Genomic DNA, 23,573 nt, shown 5'->3' on the forward strand with positions numbered 1-23,573 from the left:
CTGGAGCTGTGAAGCAACCGTGCTAACCTCTGTGCTACCGTGCTGCCCATATACAACCCTTCCGTCGTATAATCCAATTTTATTAAACTGTCGATACAAGAAAAAGGAAGGAAATGGGAAAGGTTAAAAACAGCGACAGGGCTGATAGTTTTTGGACAAAAACACAAGGGGACTTTTGCAGACTGCATCAAGAGGCTGAGACCCATTGGTATTGTTGCTGGAAGTAGCAAGTGGACTGTATAAAATATATTTAATAACACAGACATAACAACCTATTTCTCCAGTCAACTGTCCAGAATCACAGCTGCAGGGAAACATTAGTTACCTGTGAGAAAATAATGTTCCATGTTTTCCAGAAGGACACAAATGAGAGATTTTCCCAGCACACATGCAATGGGGGGACAGAGTGATCCTGAAACTGCTCCACTTCTTCAGAAGCTTTGTCTCAATTTGTTGCCATTTGCAGAATTCTGTTCAAAACTGAATTGTCAATTGATTCATCGTTCTCATTCTCAATGATTCTGATGTTTGTCTTTTCCAGCCACTCAATGATTCCGGTTCTCACAGCTTATCCAATGTGGGGAAATGACGATTCTGGGCTTGCATCAACATTGATGGAATTTTGCCTCCTGATCAAGTATTCATTATTCATCCAGCTTTCAGCATTTCTACAAATCTGCCTCATAAAGTGCTGTTTCCAAGTACGTTTACGAAGGTTTTACATTTTAGCAAACAACACAACAAAATTACAAAATGATACATTGCCAGAAGCAAAGAAAGAAAATGCTTCAGCGTCCATTAATACGGAGGGGGACAGGAGAACAACATGATAACTGGCTGGATATAATCATTGGACATAGCTAGGTCTCTCTGTAGCCCAACCAAAGACCAAGAGAGAAACAGGATGAGGCCATGAAAAGATGGGAAAATGGTGCGCACGTTCCCACACTGCGCCTGCTCACAATTACCGCGGGAGTTCAGGATAAATTATCTCCGCCATGTTCGATCGCGCCCCAATATGTTTCTTCCTCAACTTGAGCAGCACCAATGACACATCACAGCTTCCTCTCCTCGGATAGCAAACCCATCTACACACATGCAGGAACCAATCACGGATTCTTCGTACCCACCCTTTTAAACAAAAACAAGGAAAATACCTGGGGCGGGATTCTCCACCCCCCCGCCGGCAGGGAGAATCGCCGGGGGTTGGCGTGAATCCTCGTAATTCTCCCGGCCCCCCAAGAAGTGCCCTGGCGTGAGTCGCGCCGCCTGCCTCGGAGAATGGCGGGGTCCGGCGCGACTCAATGGACCCCGGGGCTGCCCGAATTCTCCGGCCCACGGTGGGCCGAAGACCCGCCCATTCTTTGCCGGTCCCGCCGGCGTAAATTAGAGTAGGTCCCTTACCAGCGGGGTTCTTGGGGGGTCGCGTGGGATCTGGCCCCGGGAGGTGCCCTCATGGTGGCCTGGCCCGCGGTCGGGGCCCACCGATCCGCGAGCGGGCCTGTGCCGTGGGGGCACTCTATTGTTCCGCACCAGAGGCCGTGGTCTTCCGCCATTCCCGGTGCGGAAGCGATTCCCTCTGCGCATGCGCGGGGATGACGAAAACACACGCTGGCGCTCCCGCACATGCGCCGACTCGCGGAGGCCCTTTGGCGCCAGTTGGCGTGGCGCCAAGCCCCTTTCCCGCCGGCCGGCGGGGCGCCAACCACTCCAGGGCAGGCCGACGCCGGGACTCCCCGCCCCACCGGGTAGGGGAGAATCCCACCCCAGTAATCCCCAGTTGCATATGTACCACACAATGCACTTAACCCCAATTTCAGACGCAGTACAGAACCAACATCATTCCATACATCCATGCAGAGAGGACCGGTAACAGCATGTTCAGATTATGATCAAAGCCTTCAGACCGCTCAAGAAAGAAAAAAGAAGGGCGGAGAGGTAGAATTACCAGAAGTAACCCACAGGTTATCGAAAAAACAGGATCCAACCCTGGTTCCATATTTCTCTGGCGCTCACTGAGCGCCCACAAATGAAGAAGAGAACAGGCTGCTCATTCACACAAGAGAGTCTCCCACTCTGGGGGAGCATCAGGATATTAATCGAAGAACCAAAGTTGGCTCATCCCCTGGCCGTGGTGCTCCAAAAACTCCAAATCCAGCCTCTCAGGATGTCCCTAATAAGTGCTTTCGAGAAGGGATATCCCAAGCTCCCTGGGGGCGACCCGATAGTCGCCACGTCACTGGTCCAAGCCGAGGCCAGCACATCCCAACACACAGGAACTGATAGCCCAGGACCCTTCAGCACGCCCAAAAAAGTTACAGCCCAGCCAAACCTGCACCACTCCAACCACATCCGGGTCAATGGACCACCCCCACTCACACTAAAAAAGAAATATGGGTGATGATGCCAGACCCAACTGGGAAGACTCCACCACCAAAGAGAAGAATCGTCAAGATACCCAACAATTGGGCACCCTGGGAGGGGGGCAATTCCCTCTACGCTGGTACAACCAGGGGAACTTACCCCAAACCATCAGAGTGGACCAGGAATAGAAACTTGTTCATCAGATGAAGAGAAGAAGAAACACCCTCCAAGGGAGGACTGCCCAAACTGACCCAGAAACATTAACCAGCACCACTCACTTACCGCCATCACAGAAGGGATAACTAGAACAATCCCTGCCTTCAACAGCCTCCCCTCAGTGTTCACCATCACTCCAATCCTCCCATTCGAATAGATCTGAAGAGAAGAAAGAGGCTCAAAGGAAAATCTACCACCTCAAGGAAGAGTCCGAAGGAACCCAGACCCCTCCAGGATACACAACCTGCCCAGGCCAGTGAAGGGCAAAGGCACGGATTCTTAAATTCAAACAGAAAAAAACAAAATAAAGCCCAATACAGATTAGCTCCAGCCGCAATCTCAGCGAGGACTGAACTGACCCAACCATCCAACCGCCCAGACAGTGGATGGGAGATGATTCGATCTATCACCTTCCTCAAATCCCTCACGATGAACATCGTGAATAGGATAATATAGAACCAGCGTTCAGGGGATGCACCCCGCCCCTGACCTTGTGCCCACTCAAACCCGTTTCATCCAGCCTCTAGATCAACATTGCTGAAGCATGGTCGCCAATTTCTCAATGGCGGCCATTATCCGGATGTGCACAGCGCCGCTGAAGCGAGACTCTGCTCACCAGCAACAACGTTCACTGCAAGGTGGGCCCCAGCCCAGCCCGCGTCAACCACCAGGGTGAAACGAGGATTTTAACCATTTATTTAGGCTTTACTTCCCAAAAACAACAAACAAGATCCTCCAGGGACATAGCACAAGTCACGTATCCCAAGAAAAGACAAATGTGAAATGTGCATCAGGATAAAATAACAGATTACATCCTGAACAGAGCCAGAGCTCACGTAAACGTGACCGCTCCCACGCTTACATCACGTGACCCTCCATAAGGTGTTTTTGTCACTGAATAGTTTTGACCAGAAAATTGGCGGAGGAACGAAAAACCAAAACGGATGGCTGCAAAAGTCAAGTATCTCCACCTGGGCGATAATTTATCTGTTTGCTGACTTAATATCTAGCTTTCTTCTTTCATTTCTTATCTTAATTTGTGTCAATTTAAAGGCAATCACATTCTCTAAGAAACAGACAACAAGAGTTATTCACTCACCAGAAACCAACCGCTCCAATGAGATGTTTCACATTTACCAGAGATAGAACACAGAACATAGAACATTACAGCATAGAACAGGCCCTTCGATGTTGTGCTGAATATTGTCTGAAACCAAGATCAAGCTATCCCACTCCCTGTCATTCTGGTGCGCTCCATGTGCCTATCCAATAACCGCTTGTAAGTTCCTAAAGTGTCCGACTCCACTATCACAGCAGGTAGTCCATTCCACACACTAACCACTCTCTGAGTAAAGAACCTACCTCGGACATCCCTCCTATATCTCCCACCCTGAACCTTATAGTTATGCCCCCTTGTAACAGCTACATCCACCCGAGGAAATAGTCTCTGAACGTCCACTCTATCTATCCCCCTCATCATCTTATAAACCTCTATTATTTGGAACTTCCAAATGGGACAATTTAACTTTGTAACTGCAGAACAGTTAAATAAGAATGTATTTCCCTTTATTTCAGAAAGCTGGGTTGATGTTTTCGGGATTGACATTTTAATGTCCCTCTTTGTTGGTTCTGTTACAATCCCAGTTGATGTTACAACTGGACAGGAAGATCCCAGAACCCCTGGCTCAAAAGACTTTCATTGTTTACATTTTAAAATAAAACATGGAGGAACAGAGTCACGGGGCCGCTAATTAGTTGTGACTACAGGAAAAAAATATTTATTAAACATGAAAAATTAGATTATAATGCAAAACTCCTTTACCCCCCCCCCCCCCTCCCCCGCCTTAGTTTAACAAATACACACAGGTTTGAAAATGATCATGGATTACAAAGTACATATTAAGCTACAATGGTCTCATTAACACAAAGTCCATTTTAAGTATACAGATTAGCTGTGGTCAAATACGCACACTCCGTTCTGAACCCAAGTGAGATGGATTTCTCCTCAGAATCCCCCAGACGATTGTTACATGAAAGTTTCCAAACTTCACTCCCAAAACACCGTTTAAAATCGTCTCTCACAATAATGCTTCCTCTGAGCGGTTTGCATTCCAAATGCCAGTCTAGCTTTCACACAATACTCTTCAGCAAAGCTTCTGCTCCACTTTTACCAGGGAATCCTGTCCCCAACTCCTTTGACTACTGCACAAATTGTTCACAATTGCTTTAACTCTCGATTCCCAAACTCTAGAAAAATAGTGTAAATATTTAATTCACCTCTGAAATCTGCTGTCCCTCTTTAAATCTGGTTACTGTAATTGTCTCGTTAACACAGAACACTTTATTTACTCTTCCTTGAATTCTTCTGTCAATACCTTGGTCTCCGTTCTTTTAACTCCAGGCACTTGGACATTCTTTTTGGCCCAATTCCCTGATTATCTGGGCTGTAACTTGTTCCTCGGGAAGTTTGCAACTCAGCAATTCCCTTATCCTGTCCAGCTGCTCCCGGGTGTTGTGTCCAGCTCAAACTAAAACTTAAAAGCTTTTTCAACCTTGCAAGGGCCTCCAGTTGCTAAGTAATGACTGCTCCTACTATTTATTCTCCATGCCATAATCCTCTCTAAGCACACTAGAATCACAGTTGGAATTGAACCAAGACCACACATACAAATACCTCTGTCCAACATCAATATAACTCGAGGTTGTACCCTTTCAGGTAGAGAAACATTAAATCAAACACACTCAAAACTATGCCTTAATTTTTTTTTAAAGAAGGCTTACTTGAACACTGCAATGAAGTTATTGTGAAAAGCCCCTAGTTGCCACATTCCGGTGCCTGTTCCAGCGCCTGTTTCTAACGCTCACCAAACAAATATAAATCCCTTAAAACTACCTATATTTTCCTAATAATTGCAGCAAGTTCCCCCTGGTCCCCACCACCCTCCCACCAGAATCACCACCATCACTCACCCTACCTAATCTATGTATTACAAAAGAGCGATCTATTCCTTTAGATTTTAAAGGATCCATCATTGCCCATATCGATGAGGAATAAAATATTATATTGGAATTAGTTTAAAACGCTAGTTAATTTATATAATTTCCACTTTTTATGGGAGCGATTAGCATCTTCAGTTCGGACTGTGAGAGACGAGCTGACAATTGGAAGAAGACATCCCGAGGCCACAATCTGCCTGGGGCAAGTTCTGAGACAGAAACTCCACTGGTGTTAGTTCTCAAGGTGTGTAATAACAATTTGGGATCTTCTACCATTTGCTCTGGTGCCAGCATGTCTGGAGGTAACGGAAGGGAGGCGAAAAGTACATACAGCTACATCTCTATTGTTGCATCCATACCTCGAGAGGAGCCACTAAACAGCAGAGTTACCCGACAGGGAGAGTGATTATTAGGCACAAGCCAGATAACGGACTACCGATATAAATATTTGTAAGACAACATGCACGTGTCTTTGCACTGATTGAATATTATAATTCAGTATGTGCTCACTTGTAATTGGTTAATTGTTCTCACATACTGTGCATGATGTAAACATAATCAGCAGTCATAAGTGGACATAAATAACTAATAACAAATGATTGGTATATGCTTGGTGTATTTTTGTGACCGAATCTGATGTACAATATTTGAATCGGGCACTCTGGCTTGTCAGCTTTGAATGCCATCAATCCGTGCTACAGTTCACAATAAAGGTCTCGTTTGGAACTCCAATTCCTCTGATATTTTGTGAGTGGGAGAGTGAAGTTCACTGTAGCCGAATAGTCATGTAATTTGCCCTCGACACATATGTAACCGATTGCCTATAGAGACCTGGGGCTGGATTCTCCAGTCCCCCCAGCATGCTGCTAGCTCCCACCGTGAACTCCCACCACACGTCAGTGGGATTTCCCATTGAGGTCACCCCATGCCGCTGGGAAACGCGCTGGCGGTGTTGCGCTGCCGGCAAGAACAGAGAATCCCAACAGGCGGAGAATCCCAGCCCTCATTTTCTCATTGTTTTCAGAGATTGAAAAGATTGTTTTGTATAGAATTCTCCAAGTGATTGTTCCATCAATAATGAACAGAAACTCAGTTTAAGGAGAACTCATTAACTCCTCAAGTAAGTTCCTGGTTCATGACCAATGTAAAAAAAGACTTGAAAACAATGGTTTCAAAGTTGTTGCACCTCATGGCGGTTAAAATGCAAGAAAAATGTGTTGCTATTCTCAAGGTTGGTGTGTGACAGAAACATGTGAATGTACAATAGGTGCTAATTACTAAATGAAGGGCTGTGTTTGCAACTGGGAGAAGAAGCTCTGCTTTGCTACAGGGTTTGTTAGAGGTAAACATCATGAATGTTGATCCATTATTGGGCTCCATGTGATACAGGTGGAAGAAACAGTGAACAGGAGAACAGGCTTCATACAAAGCACACCGTGAGTAATTCATCCCAGACACAGCATTCACTAAACTGGATGGAATCGAATGAATCATAAAGCAAAGGAAAGGCCGTAACGGAGTGAAAATATGTGGATTAATCGACACAGTTTCCCAAAAGCCCTGAGGCAGTCATCAGTTAAACTGTGCTGTGAAATGTGGTTATAGTTCCTGCAGCTCTGAACAGTGATCGCCCTTCCAGGAACTGGGTGGCAGTTTTCTCAGGGGTCAATGGAACGGACATCAAATTGTATCAGGGACGTCACAGAAGCTTCCCAAAGGCTTCGACATGGCTAAATAACATTCAGAAACTGGAGCCAAAGCTCTTCACTTCTCATTGTGTTTGCACCTTTCCAAAGGTGAGGCCCTCATTCGCTGTTCAAATGTGGCTATTCATTCCCAAAAATACAATGCTGACAGCAATCAAAAAAAATCTCTCTGACTCAATGTGTGATTCACAGTTTGGAAAAATACTGACATTTATATTCAATTCCCTTGTCAGAAAACACCAAAGCTGCTTGTAACTGCGCACCATCCCTGTACTGAGCTGAGCAAGGATAACATATTGTCCTGAGCATGGGTTTCTAATGGGAGTGTGGTCCCTAATGGCCTGGCATTACAGTAAGGGGTGAGCCTGCCCCCACATGGCTGGCACCGATTTAAAGCCCTTTGGGTTTGAGGCCAAAGGTGAGTCTGCCCTGTCAGGGTGGCAAACCCATTTCCAGAAACTGCCAGTTTTATTAATGGGCAAACGCAGCAACTTCATCAGACTCTCAGCGTGGTTAACGGTGAGCTGGGAAGTTAATGGTGGAGTGGCACAAATCAGTCACTAACTTATGGCAATTTACAATTCATGGGGGATCTCTTCATTGCCACATGTTGCTGACTGATTTTCACATTAATAAAGGCGTGCATCATTCACAGCCCATTATTATCGCCAAGTTCGAGGCTGTGATGTTCTCAGCGATTGTAGAGGAAATAAGGCATGTCCGAGTCATTCAACACCAGTTTCGACCGCCTGGTCACACCACCCAAGATGTCAACAGCCATATCTGCAGATATTGAAAATGAAAAATGCTTATTGTCACGAGTAGGCTTCAAATGAAGTTACTGTGAAAAGCCCCTAGTCGCCACATTCCGGCACCTGTTCGGGGAGGCTGTTACGGGAATCGAACCGTGCTGTTGGCTTGCCTTGGCCTGCTTTCAAAGCCAGCGATTTAGCCCAGTGAGCCCCTCTGACATGTCATGAAGGAGGCAGATGCTGAGCTGTGCTGTTTTTTTATAAGGAGATCTGCAAATAATCAGCAGCATTAAGCTGACACAGCCAGTGATTGCAGTGCTCAGTGGAAAAATCCACTCTGTACAGGAAGCACAGAAGGAGGCCATTCAGTCCATCGTCTCTGCTCTGAACAAAAAAAGGGAAAAAACCTAGCCGCTCATTTTAATCCCACTATTTAGCACCACGTCCAGAGCCTCTCAGGTTACTTCAGGTGCCGATCCAGGTACGCTGTAAAGGAGTTGAGTGTTTCAGCCTCAACTACCCAGTCACAAAGTGCATTCAGACACCCACCAGCTCTGTGTGAAAACGTTTTTCATCTAATTTAATTTAATCTAATCCTTCTACCAATTGCCTTAAATCTATGTCCCCTGGTAACTGACCTTTCAACTGGGGGAAAACACAGGCCTTTCTTGTTTACCTTATCTCAGCCCCTCATGATTTTATCATAGAATTTACAGTGCAGAAGGAGGCCATTCGGCCCATCGAGTCTGCACCGGCTCTTGGAAAGAGCACCCTACCCAAGGTCAACACCTCCACCCTATCCCCATAACCCAGTAACCCCACCGATTACTAAGGGCAATTTTGGACACTAAGGGCAATTTATCATGGCTAATCGACCTAACCCGCACATCTTTGGACTGTGGGAGGAAACCCACGCACACACGGGGAGGATGTGCAGACTCCGCGCAGACAGTGACCCAAGCTGGAATCGAACCTGGGATCCTGGAGCTGTGAAGCGATTGTGCTAACCACTATGCTACCATGCTGTCCTTGGGCAGAGAAAGGAGATCTGTACCCCTCAATGAGGTCTCTCCTTAGCCTCCTCTCTTTGAAAGACAATAACCTGAGCCTATCCAATAGCGGCGATTATCAAGCCCTTTCTGCAATCTTCTCTCGGGGTGATGTACATGATGGCAGCATCTGTCCGCCCCTCTGTCACTGGCTGTTGTTTTGGAAAAGGTGATAAATAAATTTTTTTTAAAACGTTATTCCATTTTATTTCACCCAAAAGTGGTTATAATGAAATTTAAAAAATGAAATGAAAATTGCTTATTGTCATGAGTAGGCTTCAATGAAGTTACTGTGAAAAGCCCCTAGTCACCACATTCCAGCACCTGTCCAGGGAGGCTGGTACAGGAATTGAACCGTGCTGCTGGCCTGCTTGGTCTGCTTTAAAAAGCCAACGATTTAGCCGAGTGAGCTAATAGGGAAAACTGAAAGGTTGTTATATTCTGGGGATGGTAAATTTTGAAGAAGGATGAGGACAATGTGAAAAGGTGAACGAGAACAAAGATAGTTAAAGAGACCTTGGGAGCAGTGTTGGGGAATGGCTGTGTAACGTCCTGTAGTCTGCTCTGTGCTGGGCTAGGGCTGTAAAGAAGCAAAGTGAGCTTCCAGCCAACCTGGAAAATTATCTGTGCTTCCAGAACCCCAGGTTTTGTTTTTGCCTTTTTTGATTTTCCGCAGCAGAGTGGTACCAGCGAGAGAAAAGCCCTCTCCTACAACAACAGTGGGTGTGCCTTGTCGTAATATTATTTAAATGTTTAATAGGTGAAGTATCTATGCGGGATTGTCGCACAAAGGGGTGTAACAAAGTAGGAAATCATTTTGAGGGCATGTTCTGTCAGACTAATTTTAATTGTGTAAATGTAACCTTGTATGTTTAATTATTTTCTTTTGTAAATAAAGTTAATCAATTAATATTTCTAATCCCAAAATTAGTTACTGGAATTTGTGGCTCCTGACTCCAGTACGTGTCTTCTCCGCATAAAATTCAAAAATAAAATAGTTGTGGTAGCTTGCTGAGTTTCCCTTTGGGATTTGGTTTGAACGGCACCTACAACCTCACCCTCACAACCCAAAAAGATGTACAGGGGAGGTGAATTGGCCACGCTAAATTGCCCCCTAATTGGAAACAAAGAATCGAGTGCTCTAAATTTAAAAGCAAAGCAATTCTGCTAGCCCCCCAGCCATCAATTTTAATCTGAGTGGTTCAAACCAACCTCATGCTGCTGAATGAACTGCAGCTCACATCTGCAGTCACTCCTCAGGGTGATGGCAGCATTGACTCCGTCCGTCCCTCCATCAGTCATCATTGCGTATGATGAAAACGCGATGTCTGAGGAGTGGCCAGCCATGGCGCTGGAGACAGGAGGGCATGCAGAGGCTCCACCACCAGAGGAAGATAGCCAAGGTAATCAACATCCACAGGGCATTAGAGGCAGCAAGCTGCCTCCAACCCAACTGCTAGCGATGGGGAAACACCGAGACGTAGCACTCACAAACGGACCTTTAAGCCACTATGAACATGGTCACTACTCCTGGTATGCCCTGTCCGACCAACAGGACAGCCCCAGCAATGGTGATGGAGGCACAGCGGAATACAGTCGTGAGGGAGTTGCCCTGGGAGTCCACAACATTGACCCTGTACCCATTTAATTATTGTCGATAATCTTCCAACTTCTGCGTGTACCTGCCAAACAAGATAATGCGAGATGACGCGATGATGTCACCCACCTAACATCACCGCCGGCCACTCCAACGGTGATCAGGACCGCCGTACACCCGCTTCCTGAGTGTTAAATTCAGATCAATGTTTAAACAATGTGTTATTCACCAGGCTCACTCACCACCAACTACACAACTCCATGCCACGGGGCGTTGAGCACACCTATCCTCACCTGGGAACTGAATCTTCCTCCCAGTTACTCACTCACAATTTCCATACAGCCAGAGTCTTCTCTCTGAGAATTGAGAACCTTTTCTGACTGAAATCTGCCTCACGACCTGTTTGTGGATCTGGTGAGTAGAGTAAAGGGTGTTCTTCTACTGCACATCCGGGAGCTCAGATCTCCTCATCCTGACAGAATTGTTGCGCAGAGCGACTAACAAGATTCACATGAAGCAAACAAAAACAAAATATGAATAAATCTCTGTTTCGTTAGAGAAATAATTCTGAGCAGGAAAAAAGTACTTGTTTTAATAATCATAACCTTTTATTGTCACAATTAGGCTTACGTTAACACTGCAATGAAGTTACTGCAAAAAGCCTCTAGTTTCCACAATCCGGCACCTGCTCAGGTACACAGAGGGCTGATGCACTATCAATTATGACCAGGCAAGAGTAGAGTAATCGAGGCTTTATTACGCAGAGATGTGTAGCCTCCCGCAGCTGCTGCCGAAATGGCTGCAGCTCGGAGAGCCCACACATTTATACTCCGCCTACTGGGCGGAGCCAGCAGGCAGGGGTCTACCCCTGTACCTGTAGTACAGGGTGTGTACCGTGAGGGAGCAGTGCCTTACTGTATCGGGGTGGATGAAGCTCTCAGTGCTCCCGGAGTCCAGAAGGCAGGATATCTTGTGCCCGTTGACCTTCACTGTCATCGACGCGGTCGCGAGGTTGTGCGGTCGGGACTGGTCGACCATGATGAAGGCCCGACGCGGCTGGTCGGCGGCGATTGCAGGTGATGAGCGGCCCGATGAGGTGCCCGATGAGCAGGGGTCCTGAGGCAGGGAAGATGGCAGTGCCCACAGGCTGCACGTGTTGCGAGGCAAGCAATATGGCGAGCAAGATGGCGGCACCCACAGGCCGCTTGTGGTCTGAGGCGGGTCGCACATAGGGGATATTGGCGGTGACCGAGCAGGCCTGTCACACAGCAGCGAAATGTCCTTTCTTCCCGCAGGCCTTGCAGAACGCGCTCCGTACCAGGCAGCGCTGCCGGGGGTCTTTAGTCTGTCCGCAGAAGTAGCACTTGAGTCCCCCGGGGTTGGTTCGCTGCCGCGCGGCGCAAGCCTGGGGTGGGCTGGGGCCGGTCGCTGATGGGGTCCATGGTGGGGTGTTCGCTGGTGGGGTCCACGATGGCCAGGAGGGGTGGGCCATGTGGTCGGGGCATACGCCTGGATATTGCGTGAGGCGACTGTGAGTGAGATCGCTAGTTTCTTGGTCGCCGCGAGGTCAAGGGTAGCCCCTTCTCGAAGGCGTTGGCAGATGTCGGCTGACTCTATGCCCGTAATGAATGAGTCTCTAACTAGCAGGTCAGAATGTTCAGTGGCCGAAACGGCCTGGCAATCGCAGTCCCTCGCCAGGGCCTGCAGGGCACGGCAGAAATCCTCCACAGGCTCACCGGGGAGTTGATGCCGCGTGGACAGGAGGTGCTTGGCGTAGATTTTGTTAGTCTGCTGAGCGTAGTTCTTCAGAAGCGCCATGGCCTCAGCATAGGTTGGCGGGTTCCAGATGAGGGGAAAGATATCAGAGCTTAGCTGCGTGTAAAGGATCTGGAGCTTCTGTGCCTCTGAGCGTGGGTCTGTCGCAGATCTGGGGCGGGATTCTACCCTACCCGGCGTGACGGAGGGTCCCGGCGTAGGGGAGTGGCGCCAACCACTCAGGGGTCGGACCTCCCCAAAGATGGGGAATTCACCCCACCTTTGGGGGCCAGCCCCGCGCCGGAGCGGATGGCACCAGAAGACTGGCGCAAAACCCCGGCGCCCCCGGCAGCGGGGCTGGCCGAAAGGCTTTCGCCGTTCGGCGCATGCGCCGGCAGTGACGTCAGCAGCAGCTGGCTGCTGACGTTACTGCCGGCGCATGCGCGATGTGGGGTTCTCTTTCGCTTCCGCCATGACGGCAGCCGTGGCAGCCGCGGAGGAGAAATAGTGCACCCAGGGCACTGGCCCGGAGTCTGAGCGGGGGCCCCCGATCGTGGGCCAGGCCACCGTGGGGGCACCCCCCGGGGTTCGATCGCCCCCCGCCCCCCCCAGGACCCCGGGGGCCCGCTCACGCCGCTGATCCCGCCGTTCCAGAGGTGGTTCAAACCTCGGCGGCGGGAGAGGCCTCCCAGCAGCGGGACTTCGGCCCATCCGGGCTGGAGAATCACCGCAGGGGCCTCTCCGATCGGAGTGGCGAGATTCCCGCCACCGCCACTTCCCGGGTGGCGGAGAATCTCTGCCACGGCGGGGGCGGGATTTTCAGCGGCCCCAGGCAATTCTCCGACCCTGCTGGGTGTTGGAGAATTTCGCCTCTGATGTATGCTTCAAAGCAGGCTAGCCAATGTGCGAAGGCCTACTTGGCGTTGTCTGCTTGAGGGTGCAACTGCATGCGATCAGGCTTGATGCGGCGATCCATCGTTGTAAAATCTCTGCGTAATAAATTGATGCACTATCAATTACGATGAGATGAGAGTAGAGAGTAATCGAGGCTTTATTACGCAGAGATGTGTAGCCTCCCGCAGCTGCTGCCGAAATGGCTGCAGCTCGGTGAGCCCACACATTTATACTCCGCCTACTGGGCGGAGCCAGCAGGCAGGGATCTACCCCCGTACCTGTAGTACAGGGGCCTTACCGTAATACCCTCGGATGCAGTATATACAATCCAACAGTGGTGACTAGCACAAGGAAGAATTCAGAATTCTCAGCTGTTACGGGAATTGAACCTGCACTACTGGCCTTGGTCTGCACCATAGACCAGCTGTCTGGTCCACTGAGCTAAACCAGCCCTGCTTCCAGAGGGGTTCATGGGATATTGATGACAATGGGCCGGGGGGGCTGTACTAACTCACCCCACAATTAATTATAAAACTTAGCCTGGGTCAGAATTACCCATTGGTTCGGACATTTGTTGGTTTGGTTGCCTTGGATTCAGAATTTAATTTTCTTTCAGAGAATTACTTTCATACTTTTGCGAAATATAACCTCCGGGTACTCCGGTTTCCTCCCACAGTCCAAAGATGTGCGGGTTAGGTGGATTGGCCATGCTAAATTGCCCGTAGTGTCCTAAAAAAAAAGTAGGGGGGGGGGGGGTTGTTGGGTTACGGGTATAGGGTGGATACGTGGGTTTGAGTAGGGTGATCATTGCTCGGCACAACATCGAGGGCCGAAGGCCCTGTTCTGTGCTGTACTGTTCTATGTTCTATAACTGACAAACGTTCAAGTTCCTTTGAGCGGATTTTGTGCCGCCCTATTGTGGTTTCGCGACCAGGCTTCCTGTTCTCTTCATCCTCAGAGTTCCCTGTACAATTTATACGAGTCACTTATTTCAGTGTGAGAAAGAGGGGCTGGGTGACTGACGACAAGAACTGATCTGATCTCGAACAAGACCATGCGGATTCTGATTCTTCTTATTTGTTCTCTGCCCGGTGAGTAACAGCCAGAGCTGAATATTCAGATAATCAGCGTTAGTTGAATTCTAGCCTACAGGTCATACGGCAAAGATGTTTAAAATATTTGGAGACAGAAACGACACAAAAGGAGGTTTTGTGGTACAGTGGGTAACGTCTCTGTATCTGAGACTGAAGCTCCAGGTTCGAGTCCCACTCCTGCTCTCGATGGGAGTGGAAGGTGTGTTCTCACGGGGCCAAACAGGTTGATTATCAACCTGCAAATCCTCCCAACACACGGTAGGCAGTCAGTAAGAGGGGGAGAGGTTCCCAGGCAGTCATGCTCGATGTGGAGTGGCGCCCCTCAAGGTTTCAGGCGAGTGACCGGTCCCAGCAAAAGCTAGCTGTTGAAAACAGACATACGTATTTGCTTTGTCCGCCTCATGTCTCTCTAGATTTGGGCAGTCTCCCGGATTTAAGGCACAAAATCCTCAGCAAAAATAAATAAATAATATTTGTGATGTATTGTTTCTCCTTGTGAATGTACAATCCCACCATGGATATATTTATCAAATAAACCAAACTGCAATATTCATGGTGAAAGGGGAATGAAGGACAAGTAAATTTTTAAAAATCTAGATAGCAACATTTAAAAAATGAAGCCATGTTTAATTAGAATATCTTTGTAATATAATCCGATGTCCAATATATATTGAAGGCTGCTGTGGTAATAATCTCGCAGTCAGAACATATGTCTCAAGTTTCTCATTATTTCTGTTGTTTAAAGTATAGTTGATATGGGGCTGGTTTAGCTCACTGGGCTAAATCACTGGCTTTTCAAGCAGACTAAGGCAGGCCAGCAGCACGGTTCGATTCCTGTACCAGCCTCCCCGAACAGGTGCTGGAATGTGGCGACTAGGGGCTGTTCACAGTAACTTCATTAAAGCCTACTTGTGACAATAAACATTTTTCATTTCATATTAGGCTCGATCAGTGACACTGTTCCTCACTGGAAGGCGGTTGTCGATAGTCCTCTTCCCAAAAGTAAACCTTTTCCTTGTGTGGCAAGGCGGCGCTGTGGTTAGCACTGCTGCCTCATGCTGAGGACCCCGGTTCAATCCCGGTCCCGGGTCACTGTGTGTGTGGAGTTTGCATGTTCTCCCTGTGTCTGGATGGGTCTCATCCCCACAACCCAAAGATGTGTCGGGTAAGTGGATAAAATTGCCCTTGAATTGGAAAAGAAAATTAAAACAAAACTTTTTCCTTTCATGTTTAATTGTAAGCAACAGGATTTTGATTATCACTCCTGCCAATTTTAATATTACCAAATTACAGTGGAATTAGATTTTTGGTGATATTGTCACCTCTCCTCCATTTACAATGAATCTATTTTCTAACAAGCAATGTTAAACTCCCAGACAATCGTCTCTCAGCCATAACTCTGTTAATTATATTACATTAAACCTCCCAGTTAAGAAATGTAAGGTCATCCATTTTGGTAGGAATAACAGCAAAATGGACTATTATTTAAATGGTAAAAAATTACAGCATGCTGCTATGCAGAGGGACCTAGATGCCCTCGTGCATGAATCGCAAAAAGTTGGTTGCAGGTGCAGCAAGTAATTAAGAAGGCAAATGGAATGTTGTCCTTCATTGCTAGAGAGATGGAGTTCAAAAGCAGGGATGTTAGGTTGCAGCTGTATAGGGTCCTGGTGAGGCCACACCTGGAGTACTGTGTACAGTTTTGGTCTCCTTACCTGAGAAAGGATGTACTGGTACTGGAGGGTGTGCAGAGGAGATTCACTAGGTTAATCCCAGACTTGAGAGGCTTAGTTTATGAGGAGAGACTAAGTAGAGTGGGACTATACTCATTGGAATTTAGAAGAATGAGGGGGGATCTTAGAGAAACATATAAAATTATGAAGGCAATAGATAGGACAGAAGTGGGGAGGTTGAAGCTAAAACTAGGGGGCATAGCCTCCAAATAAGGGGAAGCAAATTTAGGACTGAGTGGAGGAGGAACTTCTTCACCCAAAGGGTCATGAATCTGTGGAATTCCCTGCCCATTGAAGCAGTTGAGGCTACCTCGTTAAATGTTTTTAAGGCAAAGGTAGATAGATTTTTGAACAGTAAAGGAATAAACGGTTATGGTGAGCGGGCGGGTGAGTGGAGCTGAGTCCAGAAAAAAACATCAGCCAATATCTTACGAAATGGCGGAGCAGGTTTGAGGGACCAGATGGCCGACTCCTGCTCCCAGTTCTTATGTTCTTATGCTCTTATGATCTTATTCTGTGAGAGTGTCTCAAAATTCCAAAGCGTAACTTGAAAAACTGGTTCTCAGTGGTTTATATTTGTTTGGAAATATAGTGAGGAACAATCTACAATTGCCTCACACCTGTATGTCTTAAGATTTTGATATCATTCCCCATTCTAGTCTGTCCACATAGAAATATTTGAACCCAGCACCCAAATCCTTGAACATACCAGCCATTCGCTGATCACTCTGCCGCTGTACGAATTGGTGCGCAAATTTATCCTTCCTATTGTTTGCTCATTACTTCCGTGTATAAATCCTCTCCGCTTCTCCTGTTCTCCTATTCCAATTTCATATTTCCCCTTTTACGATTTCTAACTCCAACCAGTTTTCCATTTAGTCCCAAACCTTGGATTGGTCCAGTTTCAAAGAAAGCATCTAACTTTCCTCACCTCTCTGATCCCCGCAACACAATCTTTTTTATTTTGCGCTGAAGCCTCCTTTGAACTTTCAATCATTCCCTCTCTTGCTTGATTGTTCTTTCTCGCTCGCATCTCCCCATTTTCGATCTTTATCAGACTTAAGAGTGTTGAAAGTAAGAACAAAGGATAAAGAACAAAGAAAAGTACAGCACAGGAACAGGCCCTTCGGCCCTCCAAGCCTGTGCCGACCATGCTGCCCGTCTAAACTAAAATCTTCTACACTTCCTGGGTCCATATCCCTCTATTCCCATCCTATTCATGTATTTATCAAGATGCCCCTTAAACGTTGCTGCTTCCACCACCTCCTCCGGCAGTGAGTTCCAGGCACCCACTACCCTCTGTGTAAAAGACTTGCCTCGTACATTTCCTCTAAACCTTGCCGCTCACACCTTAAGCCTATGCCCCATAGTAATTGACCCCTCTACCCTGGGAAAAAAATCTCTGACTATCCACTCTGACTATGCCCCTCATAATTTTGTAGACCTCTATCAGATCGCCCCACAACCTCCTTCGTTCCAGTGAGAACAATCCAAGTTTATTCAACCTCTCCTCATAGCTAGCGCCCTCCATACCAGGCAACATCCTGGTAAATCTCTTCTTCATCCTCTCCAAAGCCTCCACATCCTTTTGGTAGTGTGGCGATCAGAATTGCACACCATATTCCAAGTGTGGCCTAACTAAGGTTCCATACAGCAGCAACATGACTTGCCAATTTTTATACTCAATGCCCCGGCCAATGAAGGCAAGCATGCCGTATGCCTTCTTGACTACTTTCTCCACCTGTGTTGCCCCTTTCAGTGACCTGTGGACCTGTACACCAAGATCTCTCTGACTGTCAATACTCTTGAGGGTTATACCATTCACTGTTTATTCCATACCTGAATTCGACCTTCCAAAATGCATTACCTCACATTTGTCCGGATTAAACTCCATCTGCCATCTCGCTGCCCAAGTCTCCAAATGATCTAAATCCTGCTGTCTCCTCTGACAGTCCTCATCGCTATCCGCAATGCCACCAACCTTTATGTCGTCCGCAATAGTACTAATCAGACCAGTTACATTTTCCTCCAAATCATTTATATATACTATGAACAGCAAAGGTCCCAGCACTGATCCCTGCGGAACACTCATCGTCACAGCCCTCCAATCAGAAAAGCACCCTTTCATTGCTGCTGTCTGCCTTCTATGACCTAGCCAGTTCTGTATCCATCTTGCCAGGCTGTGACCTATGAACTAACTCATAATTGTCAGCAAGCTTTGTTCCTCCACATAGGCCCTTGTCGTTGTCGGTAACAAGTCTTTAAATTCTTCCAACAGAATTGCTTTTCTCAGGGCTTCATAGCTTTCTTCTATTTTTAATGCTCTCATCCACCTATCATAAATACCCTCTCAAATTCAATATAAGTCTGCCCAGGCTGTTTTCTTATATTTCAAAACCTTTGTCTGTAAGCCTCCGGTGCTAACCCATAAGCACTCAGTAAAGCTCTCTTTGCCATCTCATATTCCCCAGTTTTCTATGTTAAAGACACATTTCACTCACCCTAACCACACTTTACTTTGTAAGAGCAATGTCCAAATATTTTGTGACCATTTTGTCTGTTTAGCTATTTTGTCAAAGGCATTAAAAATTGCCCCGGCGACCCTTTCATCAAATTTTTGAAGTGCCTGTACAAATATAAATACCTCCTCATTAGCTTCATGTTTGGAAGTATGTTCTTCGTCATCCAGCTCTGTTGATCCGACTGCAGTTCGCTGCATTTTAATTTGATGTTCTCTCTTTATTCTTTTTTCTTTCTGCTATTGTTAACTTCTCCAGTTCCAAAGCTCTCGCTTTCTCTCTTTCTTCCCGCTTCCTTGGAAAGCTCTCTCCTTTTTCTTGCATTTCCAATGTCTTCATTTTGATTTCTCTTTGTAATCGAATTTTAGCAGATTCAAGTTCCCCACTTCTTGAAATACTGGCTCGGCCTGGTATATTTAAATGGCTTGCTATGCATTAATTACTTCAGCTTTGTTTTTTTTTGTTTTTTTATAAATTTAGATTACCCACTTATTTTTTCTAATTAAGGGGCAATTTAGAATGGCCAATCCACCTACTCTGCACATTTTTGGGTTGTGGGGGCGAAACCCATGCAGACACGGGGAGAATGTGCAAACTCCACACGGACAGTGACCCAGAGCCGGGATCGAACCTGGGACCTCAGCGCCGTGAGGCAGTTGTGCTAACCACTAGGCCACCGCGCTGCCCTACTTCAGCTTTGTTGACCATTGTCGATAATCCTAATTCCAATTTATCTGCTAATTCCATCAATTTAGCTTCAGATACACTTTTCAAATTTGCTAAATTTATATTTTCCACTTCCAAAGAAACCTGGGAGAGAGCGAGGCCCATCTCTGCAGTCTCTTTATGTTAACTAACACTTGGCTCCACGTGTTCCTCACTCTCGTCACAAAACCCCTACAACTAAAAGGAATTGTGCTTTGTAAAATTCCAGATGAGCCTCCAATTTTGTTTTGAACCTCGCTAATGTTGCCTGTGAGAGTGTGTCAAAACCCCATTGGATAGCTTGAGACATTGATCCTTACTAAACACACTGTGGTATCTGAAATTACCTCTGGTTCCCAAAATGTCTTTTTACATTTCCTGAGCTCACTGAGACACCCCCTTTCCCAAGCAACATCCAATTTTAGTAAATTTATGGGTCAAATCCAGCTAATAGTTGCCAGACAATACCGCTTAACTGGTCAAGTTTGTTAAACGTCGGGGCAGCACGGTGGCACAGTGGTTAGCATTGCTGCCTCACGGCGCTGAGGACCCGGGTTCGAATCCCGGCTCTGGGTCACTGTCCGTGAGGAATTTGCACACTCTCCCCGTGTCTGCGTGGGTTTCACCCCCACAACCCAAAAGATGTGCAAGATAGTTGGATTGGCCACTCTAAATTGTCCCTTAATTGGAAAAACTTATTGGGTACTCTAAATTTATTTTTTTTTAAAGTTTGTTAAACGTCTCTTCCTAGTTCAGCGAAGGCACAAAACTGTGACTTTTAGAGGGGAATACCTGCAATCTGACTTGCTTCAAAATGCTGGGTGGAAAAGGTCTCCATGGCTCAGAACGTCGATGGAACTGGCCTGTCTGACTGTTGGTTGGAGAACTAGCCTCCTTCCAACAATGAGGGTGCTCGCAGTTACGCTGTTCAGTCTATTTGATATTCCCCTCAGTGGATTCAACTGCTTAAATCTCTCAAATTCCTTGGGCTAGATTCTCCGCAGCCTGGCGCTGAAATCGGGTTCGGCGACGGAGCACGAAATCGGGACGGGCGCCGGTTTCGCAATTCTCCGCCCCCTGAAAATCGGCGTATTCCGCGTCGAGTATCCACCGCCCCGTGATTCTCCGTCCCCGACCAACCAAATTCCCGATGGCGTGGACCTCTCATGGTCCCACCACCCGGGATCCTCGCGTGGAGGCTGCAGACTCAGTACTGGGCCACCACATTCGGGGAAGGGTTGATCGGAGAGCAGGGAGGGAGCTTCATTCGGGACTGGAGGCTATGTGTGCGGGCAGTCCGGGGCACGCGAGCGGCGATGCAGGGCACTACTTTGCCCGTCCAGGTCCGCGGGTTGAGTCCGTCATGGAGCACGGGGCAGCCGCTGGAGACCGCCGCATTGCGCATGCGAGGCCTCTGACCCAGAGGTGTGGGGGTCCGTATCAGCAGCTGGAGCTGTGAGCTCCACAACAGCTGCTTGCTAGCCCCCTGCAAGATGGTGAATCTGTGGCCTTTTGACGCCAGTTTTCCTGGCATAAAAGACCACAGTTTTCCCGATGGCATGGGGACATAGTCCCAAAAATGGAAAACCTAGCTCCTAGTCTTTTGACGTTATCACTTGTATAATCCCACTGATCTCTGGTCAACAATATTTCTGATAATGCTATTTTCACCTCAATGTCTCTAGACTCCGGTTAATCTTGTTACTGGGCAAATTGCATCTCATTATTCCTTTAGATGCCTGCTAGTCATGTAACATAGAATCCCTACTGTGCAGAAGGAGACCATTTGGCCCATCGGGTCTGCACTGACCCTCCGAAAGAGAACCCCACACAGGGACAATTTAGCATATCCAATCCACCTAACCTGCATATCTTTGGACTGTGTGAGGAAACCAGAGCACCAGGGGAAAACCCTCGCAGACACGTTGAGAACGTGCAGACTCCGCACAAACAGTGACCCGAGGCTGGAATTGAACCCGGGTCCTTGGCGCTGTGAGGCATCAGTGCTAACCGCTTATCGGTTACGCTATTTTCATCGCAAGTTCACTGTTAACCTTGTTACCTTCCCACATTCCTAACACCCCCCAGAATATTTTGTGCCTCTGGCTTATTGTTTTGTTGAGGGGTGCTTCATGTCCTGAAGGACGGGCAACTGAAGTCTGTTTCTGTCTGTTTTGCAATCTTCCTCTGTTCAGTACTTCCTCTTTCTGATAAGATCTCACTTCCTCTCCAATTTCATCATTAATCGTTCCCGCGCCCTTTTTCCTTTCCTGCCCTTCTCCCAAGTCCTTTAAGTATTTTGAATCTCGAACCTGTGGTTTGTGGTAAACTCCTTCTGCACAGCTTGAGCTCCTCGCCCAAACAAGGTGGGACAGCTGGGACAATGGTGAGTGGGAGCTGGGAGAGATCTCAACAAAGATGGAGCAAAACCCTCAGAAACAAGTGACAGATGGCCCAGTGGGGGAGGGAGGGTTTTTGCGCAGAAGCAAAGAAACGTTTGGGGCATTAAAAAAAGATGGGGGAGAAAGTTCACATTCTGAAGCTGGTGAACTCAATGTTGAGCTTTAAGGGTTGTAAGTGCCGAATCGGAAGATGAGGTTCTGGTCCGCCTGTTTGCGTTGGGTTTCACTGGATCATTTCAGTAGGCCAAGGATAGACATGTGGGCATCAGAGCAAACTGCTGAGTTAAAATTGTTCATCGGAAACAATGAAAGGGTGAATGTGTTAGATATTAAAGCGTAGCTGTGAGAGATTGCTACAAAATGTAGCAACGTTAAGACCAATGGCCTGGTGTGGGAGGGGAGGGGGGTTTACATTGAGACAATACGGACGCGATTCTCCCAAAGGGAGACTGAGTGCTGACACTGGAGTGAAACCCGGATTGTTTCACTCCGGAGTCGGAGGCCGCTCCTCACCCCCTTTTCTCCCCCACCCCGGGGGACTAGGAGCGGCGTTGCGAAAAACTCAGCCGCCGGACCTTGACGCTTGCGTCAAAGCGGCGCACCGAGAATGACGCGGCCGACGACGCCTAAGTGACATCAGCCGCGCATGCGCAGGTTGGCCGGCTCCAACCCGCGGATGCGCGGTTGCCGTCTTCCCCTCCGCTACCCCGCAAGACATGGCGGCTTGATCTTGCGGGGGGGCGGAGGGGAAAGAGTGCGTCTCTTAGAGACGCCGGCCAGTCCCCTCACGAGCACGCCCGTGGTGCTCAATCCTCTCTCCGCCCCCCACAGGCCCCACACTTACCTGTTGCGTGCTGTTCACGCCGGCAGCGACCTGGTGTGGTTGCCGCCGGCGTGAACCCGTCGGGGTCATCAGGCCGCTCGGCCCATCTGGGCAAAACGCGACACGCCATTTTGGGGGGGGGGGTGGGAGAATCGCGGGAGGTCCGGGTGAATCACGCCACGCCGCCCTGGCACCCCCCGAGATTCTACCACCGGCGTGGGGAGTGGAGAATCGCGCCCTACATATTTGGAATATTATTTAAAAAAGGGTTTCGGATGGAGGAGAAAGGTTAAAACTAAAGCTACTGAATTCAAGGTTGAGTCCCGAGGGCTGTAATGTGTCTAATCAGAAGATAAGATGCTGCTCCACCAGCTTGCGTTGGGCATCACCAGAGAATTGCAGCAGGCCAAGGACTGATGTGTGTGCATGAGAGCCAGGTGCTGAGTTACAATGGCAAGCGACAGGAAGGTTGGCGTCATGCTGGCAGGCTGAGCGAAGATCTCCCAATGTAGAGGAGGCGGCTTTGGGGGAAGTGACCAAATTGTAGGAAGTGCAAGTGAAATGCTGCTTAAGCGGAAAGTGAGCATTTGCATCATTGAAGGGTGAGGTCGGAGGGAGATGACAAGAGGCAGGGGAGGAGTGGACCAAGGTGCCACGAAGGGAGCGGTCCCTGCAGATTGCTGACAGAGTGGGTGAGGGGGGATGTGTTTCGTGGCAGCAGCATTCCGGAGTTGGAGGAGATGGTGGAGGAATGATCCTGTCAATACAGAGGCTACTGGGGTAGAAAGTAAGGACAAGGAGGACCACATCATGGTTCTGGGAGGGAGGGAAAGGGCTGAGGATAAATGTGCGGGAGATGGGTCAGGCTGGTTTGGCGGGGGACGGGGGGACGGACGTGATTAATGAGAGAGGCACCACCTCCAAAGTTGGCATCATCAGAACAGATGCAATGGAGGTGGAGAAACTG

The 23,573-nt window shown here is 48.0% G+C and overlaps 2 protein-coding genes across 2 annotated transcripts in view; both read left to right on the forward strand.

The window, feature by feature from the left end:
- The window catches only part of LOC119978458, a 126,912-nt gene that overhangs the window by 41,740 nt on the left and 61,599 nt on the right, over nt 1-23,573 (forward strand). The window lies entirely within an intron of this gene.
- Nucleotides 14,324-23,573, forward strand: part of LOC119978459 — a 28,848-nt gene continuing 19,598 nt past the window's right edge. The window contains exon 1 of the mRNA XM_038820115.1: nt 14,324-14,421. Within this exon, the coding sequence (XP_038676043.1) occupies nt 14,385-14,421 (37 nt within the window). The 5' untranslated portion in view covers nt 14,324-14,384. The remainder of the gene's footprint in view (nt 14,422-23,573) is intronic.

This window comes from Scyliorhinus canicula, chromosome 15, assembly GCF_902713615.1.
Source record: "Scyliorhinus canicula chromosome 15, sScyCan1.1, whole genome shotgun sequence".
NCBI classification, from domain to species: domain Eukaryota; kingdom Metazoa; phylum Chordata; class Chondrichthyes; order Carcharhiniformes; family Scyliorhinidae; genus Scyliorhinus; species Scyliorhinus canicula.